The sequence below is a fragment of the Corvus hawaiiensis genome, chromosome 6 (assembly GCF_020740725.1).
Source record: "Corvus hawaiiensis isolate bCorHaw1 chromosome 6, bCorHaw1.pri.cur, whole genome shotgun sequence".
In the NCBI taxonomy this organism is placed as follows: domain Eukaryota; kingdom Metazoa; phylum Chordata; class Aves; order Passeriformes; family Corvidae; genus Corvus; species Corvus hawaiiensis.
In genome coordinates, this window is record NC_063218.1 from 8,260,109 (window position 1) to 8,278,227 (window position 18,119).

The 18,119-nt window shown below is 43.7% G+C and overlaps 1 protein-coding gene across 2 annotated transcripts; it reads left to right on the top strand.

Annotated features, from left to right (window-relative positions):
- The first annotated feature begins 5,068 nt into the window (after window positions 1-5,068).
- GPR132 (G protein-coupled receptor 132) lies at window positions 5,069-17,482 on the top strand. 2 transcript variants are annotated; one of them, XM_048308373.1, is made up of 3 exons: window positions 5,069-5,121; window positions 5,242-5,502; window positions 14,318-17,482. In XM_048308373.1, exon 3 carries the CDS (start codon window positions 14,342-14,344, stop codon window positions 15,431-15,433), a length of 1,092 nt encoding a protein of 363 aa, XP_048164330.1. In that variant the 5' UTR covers window positions 5,069-5,121; window positions 5,242-5,502; window positions 14,318-14,341; the 3' UTR covers window positions 15,434-17,482. The 2 variants fall into 2 exon arrangements, with proteins under 2 accessions (XP_048164330.1, XP_048164329.1); XM_048308372.1 differs by lacking the exons at window positions 5,069-5,121; window positions 5,242-5,502 and adding an exon at window positions 11,511-12,701.
- The last annotated feature ends 637 nt before the right edge of the window (window positions 17,483-18,119 follow it).

An 18,119-nucleotide genomic window follows, 5' to 3' on the forward strand; every position in this document is an offset into this window, starting at 1 on the left:
TGATAAAGAGAGACATACTTTTGAACCAAAGGGCTCACAATCCTGAGTGTCCATGTGTGATTGCAGACCTCCACAACACACCATGCTCAGGAGAAAACCCAGGACATGAAGTCCTGCTCCCCATGAAACCTGCCAGCCTGTTTTGTTGTTCTCTTGCCTTTTTCCTCCCCCTCCTCCTCCATTCCATTTCCTTTTCCTGTGTGCTTTACATGGCAGCCCCTGTACATGTAAATCAGTAAATCAAACCATTTACAGAGCATTATTTTCTATGTTATCTCTGTTCTGCAAAACATTTCCTGCTTTCCTGTCTGCAGTATTTCTCTAAGGTGCCCCTCAGCACTGAGCCGAGCACAGACATGCCAGGGTCACCCACAGGCGCCTGCCAGTTCTGTGACATCCTCCCCTAGCAGGGCACCAGCTTCCTAAAGCCACCCCCCTTCAGGGGCTTGGTGCAGCTCTGCAAGGTGGACTGCTGGGATCTTTGCCATGGAGAGCTGGCAGTGAGGCTCCCTGACCACAGCAAGAGGAGCTGATGCAATGTAAACAGCAAAGCCCTTTGAATCTCTGCTGCATCAGCTGGGTCCAGCCTGGCTGCAGAGCAAACTGATGGAGGCTAAGGGGAAAACAACGGTAGCAGAAAAAATGTTTGGACTTACAGCAGAATGTTTGAGTGGGATTTGGTTTATCTGGACCCCTCTGTCACAGCACTGCTGTGTACGTCAGGTCCTAGTCCTTCAGCCACTCTGCTCCCTCGGGATTCTGAATGGGAGGATGAATTTTATTACTTTGTTTCCATGGTTGACACAGTTTTTGTATTAACCTGAGATTTAATACCAAAAAATCTAAGAGCCCTGCAGTAGCACAGAGCACTGGGTAGCCACATTACCTGTTTGCACAAGATGCAAAACCAGCTTGAACTTCTCTCTGAGTCTGTGAGGGTTAAACCGACTTCAGATCTTGGCCCAGAGCTGCTGCTGCTTTAAGTTTGTAAAAAAATTCTAAATTAGTAGTCTTTGAACCGCACCCTTTTCCTCCCCACACTAAGAACTGTAACCTTTACCCCTGTGGGTGTTAGAGTTTCCTAGAATAAGGAGGGGTTTTCACAAGAAGAGAAAGCCAGACATATCTGTCACAAGGCTGCACGTGCGGCGTGAGCAGCAGAGCCGAGCCTGCAGCGCAGTGTGGCAGGTAGTGATGGGTGTCTGCTAACCAATTATATTTATGTTTTCCATTGCCTTTTATTCTGAAGCTGGATCTGAATGAAAGGACAAAGTGGATGGGCTGAGATGCTTGGGGAGACACATATTTGGAGACTGAGTTCAAAGCATGGAGCCAAATTCCCTGAGCTGCAGCAGCACACTCGCTGTCTCAGCTTTGGCAGCACCACTGGCAGCAGGATGTCCCAAAGAAGCTGTTAGATATAACCCCACCTCATCCCAAGGACCCCAAGTACAGAGTGGCACCTCTCCACTCTTACACACAGAGGACAAAGCTGTTGTTGCCCCAGAGAAGTCAGTGGTGTCAAAGGTCTCTCAGAAGCTCTGTGTGACAACCAGTTGCACTTGGCCAGTGAGCTCCTGATGGGGACCATGTTAATCCCAGTGCATGATGGGGTAGGACTGTCAACCATGATAGGGCTTTTCTCTTCAGAGTGAGAGACCTTTCCTTGATGAGGGCATCATCAGTCACATATTCAACTTAGTGGATTTCCACCCCTGAGGCACACAGTACGTCACTGCCCCAGTGAAAAAGGAGGACAGCCAAATTTCTACACGCCACTCACAAAAACAGGAAACTTAAAGCAGGAGGGCTTTCCAATGCAGACATGAGATGCAAGCATTTGTGCAGCCTGACTAAGCAGCAGGAATCTGACTGTGTCATCCCACCCATCACATGTAGGAAAGCCAATGAATCAAAAATCTGAGCAACTAACAGCCCCACTTTTCATTTCCAGTGAAGACTGGAAGGCTTCTGCATTCCCTGCAGACTGCAGTCTATGTATGGGGTGTGCATGGTCAGCCAGAAGTCTGTGTGAGCTCTATGCTGGGCTCAGCTCAATGGTTTTGCCACTCAGCTGGCCTGGTTGCCAGGGTGCCACATGTAGACACCTCATGTGTAAGGGGAAGATTCTGCAAGTAGAAAGTGGTTGGGAAGAAGCTGAGCTTCTGTTTTAGCAGAGTTTAACACATTCTGGCTTGAGGGACCCAACCTATAGTTGATCCTGATATAGACTGAAAAAAAGCACTGTGGCCAGCTTTTATCCCTGTCCCAGACCAAGAACATCATAGCCACTGTCACAGACAACCCAAGTTTGAGCCACAAGCTACTGGGATTCTTTGGTAGGCACAGCTGTGGATCATACCAGTGCAGGGGCACTCATACAGTGCTTTGGCCACAGGAGCCCAGAGCAGAATTCAGTCCTGGGTGCTTCTTAGCCCCTGGCCACTGCTGCCCTAGAGAGACTCTTGGGCACCTTTCTGCCTTGCTTATGATTAAGCAAGTCCTTTTTGCCATCCTGTACATGCTGCAGTCCCCAGACAGGTTTGCAGCTCAGTCCCCATTCAGTGCCCTGCCTAATAACAGGACAGACATTTGGCTGTTTCCTACCAAGACCTGTACTTCGAGACACTGTTTTCATTTCCTCACTTCCCATGCTGCAAATTTAAAGCCATATTCTATCATTTTCCAAGAAAAATGAACCTTGGTTACCTACAAAGAGGATGCACAACTGTACAAAATTGTATTCCTGGGTAACCTTTTGCATTATATGACCATGACTGCATTCAGTTGCAGGTGGAAGAAGGAGAGGCAGATGAGCTGACATTTCCTCCATTTGTAGGTTCTTGTTGGTCATGACCAGGGGAGGATAATGTTAACACAGAGCATTTTCATACTCAGTGGAACAGAGAAATATCCTGCCAGCTTTTCTCTTGATAGTTTCTAAATGAAAGGGGAGTGAAAAACTCAAGCTTTTCAAATTCATTGGACCCCATAAGTCTTCCAGAGTTATTTCTGTTCACTGGTCAGTCGGGCACAGCAATTGCTCTATCACAGTGCTGTGAAAATCCTGTGAAAAAATTCTGTGTTATGCAGAACTGAGTTAAAACAAGGCTGGACCCTTTCCTCTCATATTCTATGGGCAGTCACTGTACCCCAGCAGTAAAATGATGAAGAGTGCATAGAAGACATCTCATATGCAGCTTAACTTCTTTAACATGCTACTTTAAAGACAACTAGCTAAATAGCACCCAGAAATTAAATGGTAGAAAGAAATAGTCTCAAAATGCCGAATCTAAACTCACTGAGGTGAAAAGAAACATTTCCACTTACTTCAATTGGATCTGGCCAGAGAGTTTCTGCTCTCTGTTTTAAATGGTTCTTCATCTGATCTTTTTTCACTGCCTAGGTAAGACACCAGAACAATACAGTTCAGGCCAAACTTTATATTGCTGTACTGCTTGCATTATCTCTCCTGAAAACAGAGTAAACTTACTTGAAACGTTTGGTTTGGTTTTGTTGCCCACAGAAGGTCTAGCTCTGTGTTCATCTCCAGTCACAGAAGATCTTGTCAAAAGTTCTTGAAAGCATCTTCCAACATGAAATATTGGATCAGTCTTCATCTTGTAGGAAAATGGTTGTGGGTGATGTCAGTTGGGGCTGCACTACTGAGAGAAGCACGAAGAAGATAAATAGTAATATTTTTCAAGTCTGACTGGAAGATCAAGGGCCAGAGATGTGTCACCTTTCATTTCTCTACGGAGGACTATGCAATTTTCAGAGTTTCATCATAAAATCCAGCTGAAAGATGCAAATGTGTCTCTGACTATCCTAAACCCAGCATCAGGGAAAGAATAATCAGGCAGGTATTTGACCCCACAGCTGATTGCAGCCAAATGGGATCTGTGAACTGGTACTTTACAAATACCACAGAGGACCCCACTGGTCTCTGTGAAAACTCCAGTTTCTCAGGTCTAAGAGCACTCTGCTCTTTTCTATTCCACAGCTCTGAATGAAGAATGGTCATCTACAAAGAGAAAACAGCTCTAGTCATCTCAGAAACATTATTCCTTCATTCTTTGTGTTTTCCTTTGGGTTTTATTTCTACACTGAGAAGGAACAAGATGCAATCATGTGTTTGAGGCAGTGCACAGACTGGTTCCAGCACTATGCCCAGTCAGGCTGAGCTGGTACAGACAGAAATTTTACCTATTCTCCTCCACAGATGGAAACCAGCTTCAGCCTCTTCCTTCCCAATTCCTCCTGGTTCCTGAGAATAAATTGCTCTTTTCAGAAAAGCCCATCCCCAGAAACTTTCTCCAGCAGAACAGAACTAAACTTTTTCACATCAGAATGAAAGTACATACCAAGCATTTCTTTAATTTTCAGAAGAAATGTTTCACTTTCAATACAGATACCAAAAGTGAATTCAGTTCTCTGCTTGCCTAAGGTTGCCTCCCAGATCCATTCTGTCCCACCTTAGCCCTCAGCAGCCTGCAAGCACTGACAGATCCTTGTGGGGCCCTGTAAGCACCTCACTGCAAGTGGAATTGGTAGAAGTTGATGGAGAAGTTACCTGAAAACTTTATAAATCTGGCTTTAACTGACTTTCACTGAGTGAAACACTGCATCTGCAAAACCACACGGAACGGGTCTCACAAACAAGGTCTAGTCTGGCAACACAACATCGGGATCTTCTTCCTCCTTCACATAAAGCCTGAACCAGGGCACTTGGTAAAGATCATATGCTCCTTCTTATCAATGCCCTTTGCTATTAACGAACTACTGCAATTGAATTCTTCTTCTTCTAGAAGGTGCTGAAATCACCATCTAATCTTCTTTAGCATTCTCAGCCTTTTCTGTCCCAACTGGCACCAGAATAGGCTCTTCCACCTATCACCACTCCCTTTATTGGGCTCTAATACTGCTTCCCATTTTTCAATACCCAGCCAATTCACACGTACTCAGGTGACTTCATGTGTCGCACCCAGAGTGGGAGTTACCTCCACTGCAGAAATACGGAATAAGCACCTCCCGCAGGCCCCCTGCTCCTGAGGCGCCACAGGGCTGGGGGCAGTTCATCGGTCCCTTGTCCATCCGGAGCACGTTTGCGCAGTGATTGAGGTGCATGCCTAGAGCAGGAGCCCAAACAAGAGTCTGGCAGTCACAAAAGCAACCTCCCACCCCTGTACAAGCGACAGAATTTGTCAGCAAACACTTTTTTAAGGCTGTTTCTCCTTCTAGGTGCTCTGCTGACGCTGAAAGCAGCCTCTGCTTCCTGTGCGTACCCCAACTAAAAGCGACTCACTTGGGGATGAAGGTGTGCCACCAGAGCTTCTTTTAGCTCACAGCATTTAGGGCTGCCCGCGGTATCGTCAGCTACTTCCTGCAGTTCTGTCAGAGCAGCCTCTGAGCGCGGCAAGAGCTGGAGCACTCCATCGCCTCCTCTGCAAAAACCAAGGGGGAAAAAAGGGGAAAAAAAAAAAAAAAAGAAAGAAAGAAAAGGTAAGTATTCCATCTCTGAGTCCAGGCATTGCTTCTATTTAGCAACATTTTCCTTTGTTCTGTTTTGAGCACTGTTTCTCCGTGCCGGGTGTTTGTGCTCAAGAACTGCAGAATGTGCTGATGTTTCACCATAGTCTAAATCTCCTTGTGGTTGATAACGTTGCTGGGTGTCTATTAATTAATTGCAGTTGATGCAGTCCTTCCCACCTGTCTTCCTTACAAATTCCCTTCCCTTTCCTATAAAAAACATATTTCTCTTAGAAATCAACTTTAGTTCTAGTCAGGGATAGATGATTATTAGGATTGAAGGATTTTGGCAGAATAGAGGTTACTGTGAGGTTAGTTTTAGCTATTACTGCAGTGCATGAGGCATGAATAGAGAATTTTAATAGAAATATGAATGCTGGGTTTCTTTTGAGGAGAATTGCATCCAGCCTTTCCTCTCATCCTTACTCTGCTGGAAAAGCAAGGCAGGTATTTAATTGTTAAGTTTACCTGCTGGTCTATAGCGACTAATTGGATACACTACATTCCTTCTTTTTCTCCACCTTTTATTCATCAGCACTGCTGATCTCTGGCACTCAGGAATGTGGAGACTAACTGTAGTTAAAATTAACTTTTCTTTTTTGGTCAAATATTTTCGGAGTTGACTACTTTGCCAATGACCAAAGAGGATCTGGGTTTATTTTAAACCTGTCCTTCTCATAATCCCATTCAGATCTGCTGCTGCCTCTAAACCAGCAGCTCTTTAACTTCCAGTAATTTCATTGTGGGGAAGAGGGGTGTATGGGGGAAAAAAAACCCCAAAACAGAACAAAACACTTATTCTGCACCTTAGTACGTAATGGGCAAGACTGATTTTCTTCTGACATGTTTTCCAAAGTTCTGTACACAGGACAATATATTAAAAGAAGTCTCAGAGTTTGAATTGGGCACCCCCTCTGTTCAGATTTTTGCCTGAAAGTGCAGACAGCTCTTTCAGGTTCAGCATTTCCCAAGCCTCTTGGGGAGACCTTGATCTTACAGCCTCACCGTGATCACACAAGTAGCGCTGCACTTTGGGAAATATCTACTAACTGGGTAGTAGACCCTAAGTGTCCCAAAAAGAATGAGATGCTCATTGTGGTAAATGTATAAAGACTCAGAAAAGATCAGAGATGAGGATTCAGACAAAACAACACAGATTTAGCAGAAGTGAGTGGGCTTACAGGGACATCAGAGATGCGTGTACATGCAAAGGGGAATCTTTGAGCGTCAGTTTTTGATGGTATCACTAAAGTGCTAAGGGGGAAGCCCTGCTGCTGGTAGGGGAGTAGGTAGCTACAGGAGGTGAAATGGGTGCCTTTTCACCCAGATGTGAAAAGGGAAAATGGGAGTTCTCCAGTTAGTTGAGAGCAAATCATAGGATGAAAAGGAAAAAGAAATTGTGTTTCATGGTAAATGGAGAAGGAGGAAATATTTGTGTCTAAGTTCAGAGCACTGTTAAATACCATTTGTAGGCATTCTGTTAAGAATAGGGTTGTTTCAATAAAGATGGCACTGTGGTTTTCACAAGGCTTTACAAATCCTGCTTGCTGAGATACATCTACTTTAGACAAAAGTAACAGTTTTGAGATGAAACTAGCTAGACTTGTAAGTAACAGCCATTGCCAGCGAGCTCGAGTCTGACAGGTCACGAAATTACTTTGGGCACCTCTTTGCTCTGTTTTTCCCCAGCAACATCTTTAGTACTGATGATACCATCAGTGCAGCTCCCACGTCACAGCAGTTTCTGTACAGACCCACAAGGGCAGTGCCAAGACCCCCATTAGGGAGAGTCCATCTGCTGTCACAAGGTCAAAACTCAACACTATCTTTGCATTTTTCTACTCCTGGCAAAAAGAAACCATCCTATCCATGCTTACTCTTTGCAGCAGAGTTAACCCATGCTCTGACTGGGGGAGTTCAGAGGGATGAAAGAGACAAACACATTGTGGGGATGCAGAAGGAGTCTGTGATCCCTGTGACTGTAATGACTGCAGTGAAGGTGTCAGTGCAGGAAGAGGGGAGGCTTGTGAATTTGGGAGTTTGATCAGATGTGTTTGGTCATGAACAAGTATAATCTGCGTCACTGCCTAGTGGCATTGGACACTTGCCTCTGATCCAGCATCCTCTGACTTCCAGGAGCTTGAGCAACAGAATCTGTATGATTTACCATTTGTGAATCTCCTGGGATGGCAGTGGTTTGAAAACCTCTGCCTTGAGACAGAGGGAGGAAAAGCAGCAGCAGGATGGTGAAAGGCAGGAATGAACCGTGGCAGTACAGAGACCACAGACAGGGAAAGACAGACCCAGGTGATGACAGGCTGCAGGAGGTGACCAGGTCAGCAACAAAGGACAGAGCCTGGGCAGGACTCAGCACTGACAGGCCAACAGCACACAGGACCACACTGTGGTCAGACACAACCCTTGACCATTAATTAAAACAAACCAAGACATGGGAAACAAGCAGAGCCATTGGCTAGCCACCATCCACAGCCAACTTTAAATAAGCAAAGCCACTTACCACAAGGTAGGATAACTGAATGGTCATTAAAACTCACATCAACTCTGCTACAACACTGCCCTGTTCTTGTGTGGCAGCAACAGAGGCCCCATAGGAGCACAGAGGGGCCAGCTAAGGGATGCCACAAGCCATAGGCCTGGCCATGCCACTCCCAGGCTGACCACCTTGCCTGCCCTGGAGGTGATGAGATCCCACCTTCACAGGTCTGCAAACGATGCTCCTCCTAGCAGGAACAAGTCTTTCTCTTGGCCACAGGGTGTCTGTGGTTGTCCTCTGTTTGCTCAGGACTTGAAGACCTTTCTTACTGCCTTGCATTGGTCCAGCTGTCACACGTGGCCACATGCTGGTGTTCACTGAAGGGTGAGATGTATGAACTCAGTCCAGAAATCTCCAGCAACTCCAGCTGAACAGTTGCCACCCCAGAGATGATTTTGAGCCATCACAGTAGTTTGAGTGGGACATGGCTCTAGACTGGGCCTTTCTGTGGCTCTTAGTGTGTTTCTAACTGCCGGTGCCAAAGGTTTGGCAGGAGTCTCCTGTTTGAAGGCCTGGAGGCCAAGAATAAGGAGGAAGATAACTACAAGTAGCTGCTGGGGAAATCCTAAAATCTAAAGGATAACAGAGCACCCCTTTCTAAGGGGTACACCCATGCACTTAGACATAGGTCTTGGTGTTTCTTTGTTCAGCTGTTTGAAGTCAGATTTTCTTTAAGCCTGGCAGTGAGACACATTCACCTCTAACAGTGTGCCAGCATAGCCAGACCTCCTCACCTTATTAAAACAGCCTGTTCCCCGATATCCCAGCCTTTTCTCCAATATCCCAGCTTGCTCTTTTGGGAATCCAGCACAGTATCCATCCACTTGTTAGCCCCTAGTGCCAAACTGCTGGCACTTGGCTGTGCTTCAACCAGCATCCATGAGCACCCTGATGCAGGAGAGAGGAATGGGAATCACACCTCTCATCTTCTTCTAAAACTTTGTAGTTCCAGCATAAGCCAATAAGAAAGTTTGGTCAGCTGGGTTTTCAAATGAGCCATTTCTTTAACAGAAGCCAGATACAATTACCCCCCTCCCCACTGCCAAGGCCACCAATTTAGCTGCAACAGCTTTAGGAAGTCATTGAGCTCAAGTGCCTGATGGTTTCAGGTGTGAAGAAGAGGGTGTGAAGCAGAGCCACTCTCAGCCGCTCACTTTCACTGCTGCTGCTCCAACACCTACACTTTCCTCAGCATGTTCACTTGACAGTTTAGCCTCAAATCTATGACAGCTTTTCTGGGCTTCCTGATGCTTCTCCTGGCCATGGAGCCATTCCTCTGGCTCTGGGATCTTTTCCATGCAAGCTGGTAGGTACCAGGGAGTAAATCTGCCCTGCAACAGCTGCACTCTGGTGCTCTCAGGGACGACTGAAAAACTTTTGCTAGGTCTAAAGTCCCAAAATCATGCCTCACAGCCTTTGAATCATGAGACTGGAGAAAAAAGTCCCCTGTTACGGGTGGATTTTGGGGTCTGTTTTTCACCTGTGAACTTCCCCTACCTACATTTAAGTAGTTTTACCCACTTTTATACATGTTGAATAACGTGGTCTTAAACCCAGTATGAGGCTCTTTTATCAACATATTTCTCTCCCACCCACCAGACATTCTTCTCTCCTGAGCAGTCCCTCTCCAAGTAGTGTAACACGGCACTAAGGCACCCAGATCAGGGAAGGATCACATTCTTAAACGGGGGCCTTTGTCAAACCTGAATTATGACAGTTCCCCTTAGTAATACCACAGCTGATGATTTTAGCAAACTGGCACATTTAGTACTACTGTGGGATTTCTAGATTGTGGAAAGGGGGAAGGGGATGTGTGGATTCATGTAAGAACCTGCACATAGGTATTTAAAAATCTACAGTCGTTGAGAGTTCACATCTATGAACAGTGTTATCATGAGGTAAATCAAGTATCTTTCCCTCATCAGGAAAGATTGCTGAGCTCCTCCCCTCCTGAAAAGCAATTGATTAATAACTTCTGTCTTCTACCAAATATCATCTTTATTTTAATATCTTTATAAGACTGCTTATATCTGCATTATATCTCATATCTGCAGTATTGAATTAAATATTAAGGCTGTATAACTAATTCGAAGGTCTTGCTGCTTTCAGCCTACATATGCCCCATAATTTGTTTTAACCAGCACTAGTCAAGAGAGGGGTTACCTGCTTCACCAGTGGAAGAATGATATTTTAGGATAGAGTTGTGCTCAGGCTGGATTCCCAGGATAGCTTTAAAACACTTTTTTTCTAAACAGAGTTTTGAAACTATATAGTGTCAAAATTATATATTCATATATTATATTCAACTTTGAAATGATGTTGCTTGAAAATACATGGGTTTATGTTCAAATTTCCAATTGTACAGCTTCAAATCCCGCTATGTTGTGTGTGTCAGTAAAAATGATCGGTCTGATGGGTAACCAAGTGGAGCCATGGCTGTTTCTCCTTTTTATGCTGAGATATGCTTATAGGAGTGACTTCCTCTACTAATTTGTTTATTAATAATGGAAAAAAAAATAAAGCAGTTCACTGACTTGCTGGGCAAATGGGCCATGATCTCTTTCTATTCAAAGACACCATAAACCTTTTTCCTACTTTCAAGAACAGCAGAGCAAATAATCCACAGCAATTTCTCACCTTCAAGTTAAGAGACACAAAAGTTTATTAGTTGATCTTTTACAGGCAGGTAGTGTAAGTTCTGCATGGGAAGGAGAAGCCCAGGTTCAGACGTTGGAGGAGTGACATTGCTGGTGACGAGCATTGTAGGTGGCATAAATGTCACATCTGGGAAGTGATGTGTTTCAATATTAGATTTGAGTGTCCAACTGACATCCTGCTGGCACCCTTGTGTCAAATGCAGAAAGCACACAAAATCCCTCAGGAGAAACTTGTATCCTCTTTCACTGAAAGCTGATTTATGCTTTAAGACATGCAGGTTGTTTTCCTCTACAGATACTGGAGACAGGAAGAAAAGTGTGAAGGGAAAGTTTGTTTAATTTTAACCATCACAGAAGTTATTTTAAATTGTTCCTAATATCCACATAAATGCCTCAAAACTTTCGGCTTTAACAATAATCCCTGGCAGAGATGGATGATGAGAAAAATATTAGAAAATAAAAAATATATTAATTAATGTGCTTTTCTCATGTAATTGTACTCATGGATTTTACTGTGTCCTTTTTTTTTTTTTTCTGCCCCTGTGTATCTCAGATGAGTTAATGCAAAGATTTTCAACCAGTCTCTGTCCAACTATTGTGCTTTTTTGACTTACCCTTGTCTTCCTTGTAGCCATATCTGTAATTTTCTTTTTTTATTTTTTCTAATAGGGGTTATTTTTATCACTTCAACTTCTCCTTTGGAAATTTAAACAGTTTCACATGAGTAGTTCATACACAAATAGCAAAAAAAAAAGAAAAGCAAAGTAAAGCCTTTTGCTTTCCTGCTTGTTTTCACTTCCCTTTTTCTTACACTTCAGTGTTACTGAAAAGAATTTTCTTGAGAAAAGATTAATTAAACAGGCCCAAATGAGCAGCAGGAGCCACTGCATTTTAGGAGTAAGAAACGTAATTATCTATTTGTCTAACAGTGTGGACACAACATAACATTAGAAATGGAAGAGTGTAAATACAGAGCAGGCATGCAGCAAATTCTTAGCAGATTACCCCATCTTCCAGTGATTTGTGTTCAGGTGCTTCCTGAGCCAGAAGTGATGTCTCCGTCCTGGAAGATGAGATGTTTTGCACATCCTGAAGGTGAGAAACATGCACATGATAACTGCGGTTTGTCTCATGAAGTGACTCTCACACAGAAAGAAGCCTCAGAATGCTGACAAAAATACATTCAGCTGTTGATGCAAAACTCAGCCAGTCCCTGCTGTAACACCTCGTTATGGTTGGTGAGACCCAGCATATCAGGATAGGCCACAGAAAAGTGAAAACAGCTACTTTGGAGGGGCTTTGCTCAACTGAAAGATACAGGGCAGCAAAGATAACTCATTGGAACAGTTTGTATCTCACAAATGCATTCTTGGATATTGCTCATCCTTGTCATCATCGCTATGTTTGACCTTTCATAAATGCTTGAAAATTGCTGGTTGTGATAAATCTCTTCAGTTCTGGTGTTCAAACCAAAACTGATCATCACAAATATTAATAGAAAATAGTGTATAGGTTTTTTTCAGCTGTGTAATTATTACTGTTTTTCATTTGAATTAATATTTGAGATGCAAGTTAGCCTCAACATCCCAGAGGAAGACAGAAGTGGGAATCTTCTGGGCTGAGCCAAGCATCAAACTATTAAACTCTAAAGGTCTGAGAAGAAGATATAAATGTGCTTTCAATTGAAGAGGGGTGTAGAGGCACAGAGAATTTGACTTTAGTCACAGGGTGGATTGTGGTGTTACTTCCTACTCCTTAAGGGTGTGTCAACACAAGGGGCAATGTCACCAGGAGAAATTTAATAAAATGCTGAGTGCTCCTTTATGATCTTCATTTGAGGGGGAAACCCCTCTGCAGACCTGGAGAACTGAGTGAAGGCAAGTGAAGCTCTGAACTGGGGGTGGATGCAGTGGCCAGTGGAAGAATACTCTTCCCTGGACAGGGCTGAGAGCCTGGAGAAGGTGAGGAGTACAGCAAATGGTGGCCTCCTCTCCTCCCTGATATGGGGCTGGGACTTAGAGCATCCTGACTGGGTAGGATACAAGCTCCCAAGCTGGCAGGCCAAAGCTTCAGGACAGTCCTTCAGCATCTGCTTTTTCTCTAGCGTGTAAATCCACACCGGTGGCTGCAGTTTGTCAGCTGGGGCATCATGCTTGGCAGCTGACAGCCATTTAAGGGTGAAGGTCTCTTTGGCTCAGCCCCAGCCCTGTGGCTTAGTCCATATGCTAAACACCAAGGAAAAATGCCTGCCCCAGGCAGGTAGCTTAGAAAGCCACAGACATCTCCTTCCTGAGGTTCCCTCCTGGATGCCGAGCATGGGAGGGAGACTTGGAGCCAAAGTGGGAGGGGAGGAGTCAAGACAAACTTTGGGAGCCATGTGTTGACAGAACTCTTCTACCACTTCCTGCCCTGCACCATCACTGACTGCTCTGGGGGAAGCTGTACAGAAAGGAGAATATTCAGACAAGCACAGGATCAAGAGAAGTGTGCAAAGCCAGGAGGAGGGGGGGAGAGAGCACCCTCAACCACTCCTGGAGGTGTTTTTATTGAGGTGTGTGGGGTAGACAAGCTGATGAGTAACTGAGGTGGTGTGTGACTTGTGCCATGTCCCTTCCCTGGCTGTCACCATCTGCCTGACTATGGTCTGTATTCACCTGTTGTGCTTTACCATAGAAGGGGACATCTCCAAGACCCTCTGTGGTGTGCAGGTGTACAGCAGCTCTCACATTGGTCAGGCATGCCTGAGTCAAGGACAAGCTGTTGTATGTCAGCTAACAGACAAGGTCTGGGCAGAGAACCACTGCTGACCCTGAAATCAAGCACCCTTTTTATCCCCTCTACACAATAGTTAGGTAGGCAGCCCAGAAAAGACCTCTCCTCCTCTGCCAAAGGTGACAGATGCTCAGAGGCAGCAAAAAACTCTTCACCACCAGCCCTTTTTGCAACCACCGTGTTTGTAAGTTAACACCAGCTCAACCACACTCTGGGTTAAGAACCTTTTTCTAATATCCAACCTAAACTTCCCCTGACACCACTTCAGGCCATTCCCTCGGGTCCTGTTACTGGTCTAAGTACTGTGCCATCTTCTCCATACAGCAGTGAGGATTCTCTTCTCCAGTCATTCTTAAGAGGGGACAATACTGAATCCAGCTTTTTTTTCAAATACATCTAAGCTGCTCTACAGCTTCATATTCATCTACCTTACTTTTGTAGGCTGATCCCTGCGTGCCATTTTGGGTGCAGGTGATACATGGCATGAGGAACGATGGGGGTTTTAGTATTTACAGTGTGATTTTAGAATGGGAACTGACAGAAAGTAGATGGATGATTTTATGTCCAGGGACAAAACTTCAAATCCCCCTTAAGAGAGCTTCCACATACCCCCCAGACTCCAGTCCAACTCTCAGAGGTGGAGGGATGTGACCCTTTCTTTCTCAGTTCCTCCTGAGGAGGCACCTTTCAAACACCCCCCATCCCATTTGCTCCACTAGCATGTCAAGCTGGCACCTACGACACATTACTGACACATTTTTAAGTGATGCAATGCTAACTTTCCACCTTGTCTTCTGTTTCTCAGGAAACAGCAGCTGGAAAAAGAATAATGGAAGATTGTCTAAACAAAAGTTGTAATTCCACTTGCCCAGGATTTCCCTACAAAGACAGCCAGACACTTCTGGTTGCTGTTTACAGCATCGTTTTTGGTATAGGCTTTCCAGCAAATTGTTTAACTTCTCTGCTTACATTTGTACAAATCCAAAGGAATAAAGTAGTTGCCATCTACATTTTCAGTTTATCATTGTGTGAGCTGATGTATTTAAGTACCTTGCCTTTGTGGATTATCTATGTGCAAAATGGGCACAACTGGACCATGGGTGACACTGCTTGCAAAATAACAGGATTCATCTTTTTCTGCAATATCTACATCAGCATTCTGCTTTTGTGCTGCATCTCTGTCGATCGCTACATGGCACTGGTGTATTCTCTGGAATCGAGGGGGAGAAGAGGACGGAAAATGGCCATCATAATAGTCTGTTTTCTCTTTACTGTGGTTGCAGTAATCCACACCCCAGTATTTACCACAGAAGCTGTAAAGCAAAATTGTACAAATGTGATAACCTGCTTTGAGACAGTGCCCCTTAACATATCATTGGCTTCTTTCAGCTTTGCGAGATTCCTATTTGGATTTGCCATACCCTTCACAATCCTCATTTTTACAAACTTCAGAATTTTCCAAACTACAAAAAGAAGCATCAGCTTGACTTGTCGCCAGAAAGCGAAAGTGAAGCATGTGGCTATTGCCATTATTGTTATTTTCTTGGTCTGCTTTGCTCCATATCATGTGGTGCTCATAATAAGAGCCATATACTTTATGTTTCATCAGGACTGCCCATGTCCATTTGAAAAGGAGATATATTCAATTTTTACAGTGTTTCTGTGTTTATGCACTGCAAACGGTGCTGCCGATCCAATCATCTACGTGCTGGTCAGTGAAAATGTCAGAGAAGACTGTTATAGGAGCCTGAGAAGATGGAGATTGAACTCATCCAAGCTAAGTTCATCCACTACTCACAATACTGACAGCAGAAAATCGGAAATGCCAAAAGAATCAGAGGAGGGGACCAAAGAAAAGGAAACAAAGAAAGATTCATCCAAGGCCTGTACTAGTGGCAGAGACCAGGAAAGTGGCAGCTAGCTTGTAGCCACTGGAACAAATAAGAAGTTCCCAATGCCAGCTGCAGGACACAAGTCTTTACACGCTGACATTATTTTGCATGTCCTGCATGGGCCAGCAACTCCTTGAGGACTCTATATGGGAGCAATAATTCACATTTTTGTTTGCCTCCTACAACAAACTTTGCCCACCAGTTATCATTGGTGAAAACACTGCTTTGCTAAGGATATGTGGAATAAACTAAGTAATTTACTTTTACTCAAATTAGGATCTTAAAAGCTTATTTTTTGACTGACTTTTTTTCTCATATGAAATAAAACCAGTTTTATCTTCTGAGCAAAATTTAAAAAAAGCACTGCTGAGGAGAACAATGCATTCTTCTTATGGTTGAAATTTTTGCTTCTTTAGGAGGTACATGTTCAGATTCTCACACATGTGCTCTGCTGTTAACGTTTGTGGTTAACCAGTGGAAAATATTAAAAATGAGTAAGTCTTTCAGCAAGAACCTTGAACATTTTCCTCGTACTTCAGTATATGGCTTCAGCTACGTCACGCGTTCCAGGAGAATTAGAGGGCAAAACAATGGCCTGATAACACAGACCAACAGTACTGCTGCTGCAGTAGTCAAGATCCTGCACTGCCCTGAAATTCTTAAAACGTACAATTCTAATGCTTGATAATTTACAATTAGTAAACTTTACTTGTTTGGCAGTCAGATCTAGAATGCAATGAAATATCTAGAAAATGTATACATTTCCAAGTGGAGTCGGGGACTGCTTTTATGCCATCTCCAAATGTTTGTTGAACTCGTGTTTCATTTCTGACTAAGCTAACCCTTCCCTTTTGTTATTGATCCCACTTCTACTGTGTAGGGGTCTGTAGAAGATGTGGGTAGGCTCATAGATGGTATGGAAGGTTGGAAGTCTGGAGAGCACAGTCCTTCCTCCACAGCTGGGGAACTCCCTCAGACATGCTGGGGCAAATTTCATTGTTGCTGCTGCCACTTTTATTATGAATAACTTATGGATAGTAGTTCCTTGTGTCTTCGAACAAGAACTTAAAAATTATACACATCTGGCAATGTTTCTCTAAGCAACTTCTTCATGTTTTTTTGAGATTTAACAGACAGAATCAATTTGAGTATGAGCTTGTAGAGTGATTCACAGCATCATTCCATTTCATCTGTGGTGTTGTGTTTCTGTGACATGTTGAAATTGTTACTGACGTTGACATTTCTGTATTGAATTAATATTGACCAGTCCTAATGTAAATACAATACTTTTTAATATCTTAAAATTGCCATAGATATTTCTGTATATTATATTTTATTCTTATATATTCTTACACTTTTGGAAAGAACCATTATGCCAAAATTGTATATCCTCAATTTATTAGATTTATTACATACTTCATTTTTTAATTATTTAATGACTCCTCTGGTATTTATCTGTGGAATGGTTTTATCCTCAAAAGTAGTCCACATAATACTAAACAGAAGGTTGTCTCTCAGAAAAACATAAAATTCGGTTGTGGTGCTAATTAACAAGTTCTGGATTTCTATTTTTATATGCATCCAGAGATCAAATTCTCTAAGGTATCGAGGAAAGACCTTCAAAGTGCTGAGTATCTGTAACTTTGCTGAATATCAGTAACTTTCTGTTGCTAAAGAATTCCTCAGCAACAGAACACGGCTCATAACAGCCCCTGCCAGCCCGAGCACTGGTGACTCATCTCTGAAGATGCACATGCAAACTGCTCCAGCCTCAGGATTTTCATCGTCTGAATGCAAACTCTGATGAATAATAGCAGTGAATTTAGAAGAAACAAGAGGTACAGGCTTCTGAACTGATTGAAATGGATGCAAATTAGATATTGACCTCGATCAATTTAAACCTCTCTGATGTTTTTCCTCTGATAAAAAGTGAGTGTCGAGGGAGGGGATTGTCCCACTTTGCTCTGTGCTGATGCAGCCTCACCTCAAGTCGTGTGTGCAGTTTTAGGAGCCACAATATAAGAAAGACATTAAGCTATTAGAGAACAACCAGAGAGGGGCCATGAGGATGGTGAAAGCTCTGGAGGGGAAGCTGTGAGGAGTGTCTGAGGTCACTTGGTCTGTTCAGCCTGAAGACTGAGGGGAGACCTCATCATGGTTTACAGCTTCTTTATGGTGGGAGTCAAAGGGGCAGGCACTGGTCTCTTCTCTCTGGTGACAGTGACAGGACCTGAGGGAAAGTCCTGAAGCTAATTCAGAGGAGACTTAGGTTAGGTGTCAGAAAAAGATTCTTCACCCAGAGGGTGGTTGGGCACTGGAACAGGCACCCCAGGGAAGTGGTCACAGCACCACAGAGTTCAAGAAGCATTTGGACTCTCAGGCCCATGATGTGATTCTTGGGTGTCCTGTACAGAGTCAGGAGTTGGACTTGATGATCCTTGCAGGTCCCTTCCAACTCAGGATATTCTATGATTCTGTGAACCAGCACTGGAGCCCAGTGCCATAGATGCAGGGGACAGGAATTGTCAGGGTCTCATGCAACAGCTGCAATTCTGCCTTACTGAAGTTGCATGCTGTTCTAAATCACTATATCATTATCCATCTTCTCTTAAAGAAAATCCTTGGAGTTTATTTGTTCAGACGTATTCTCAACTAAAAGCTTTAGAAGTAACAAAGACTTCTAAAGACAAAGACTTCCGTGCAGCCTGATCTGAC

Excerpts from the sequence above, each read along its gene's own strand:
- GPR132 (XM_048308372.1), top strand. The coding sequence starts at position 12,645 with ATGCAGTGGCCAGTGGAAGAATACTCTTCCCTGGACAGGGCTGAGAGC. Across the intron at positions 12,702-14,317 it reads GGGCTGAGAGCCTGGAGAAG|GAAACAGCAGCTGGAAAAAG; the intron begins GTGAGGAGTACA and ends TCTGTTTCTCAG.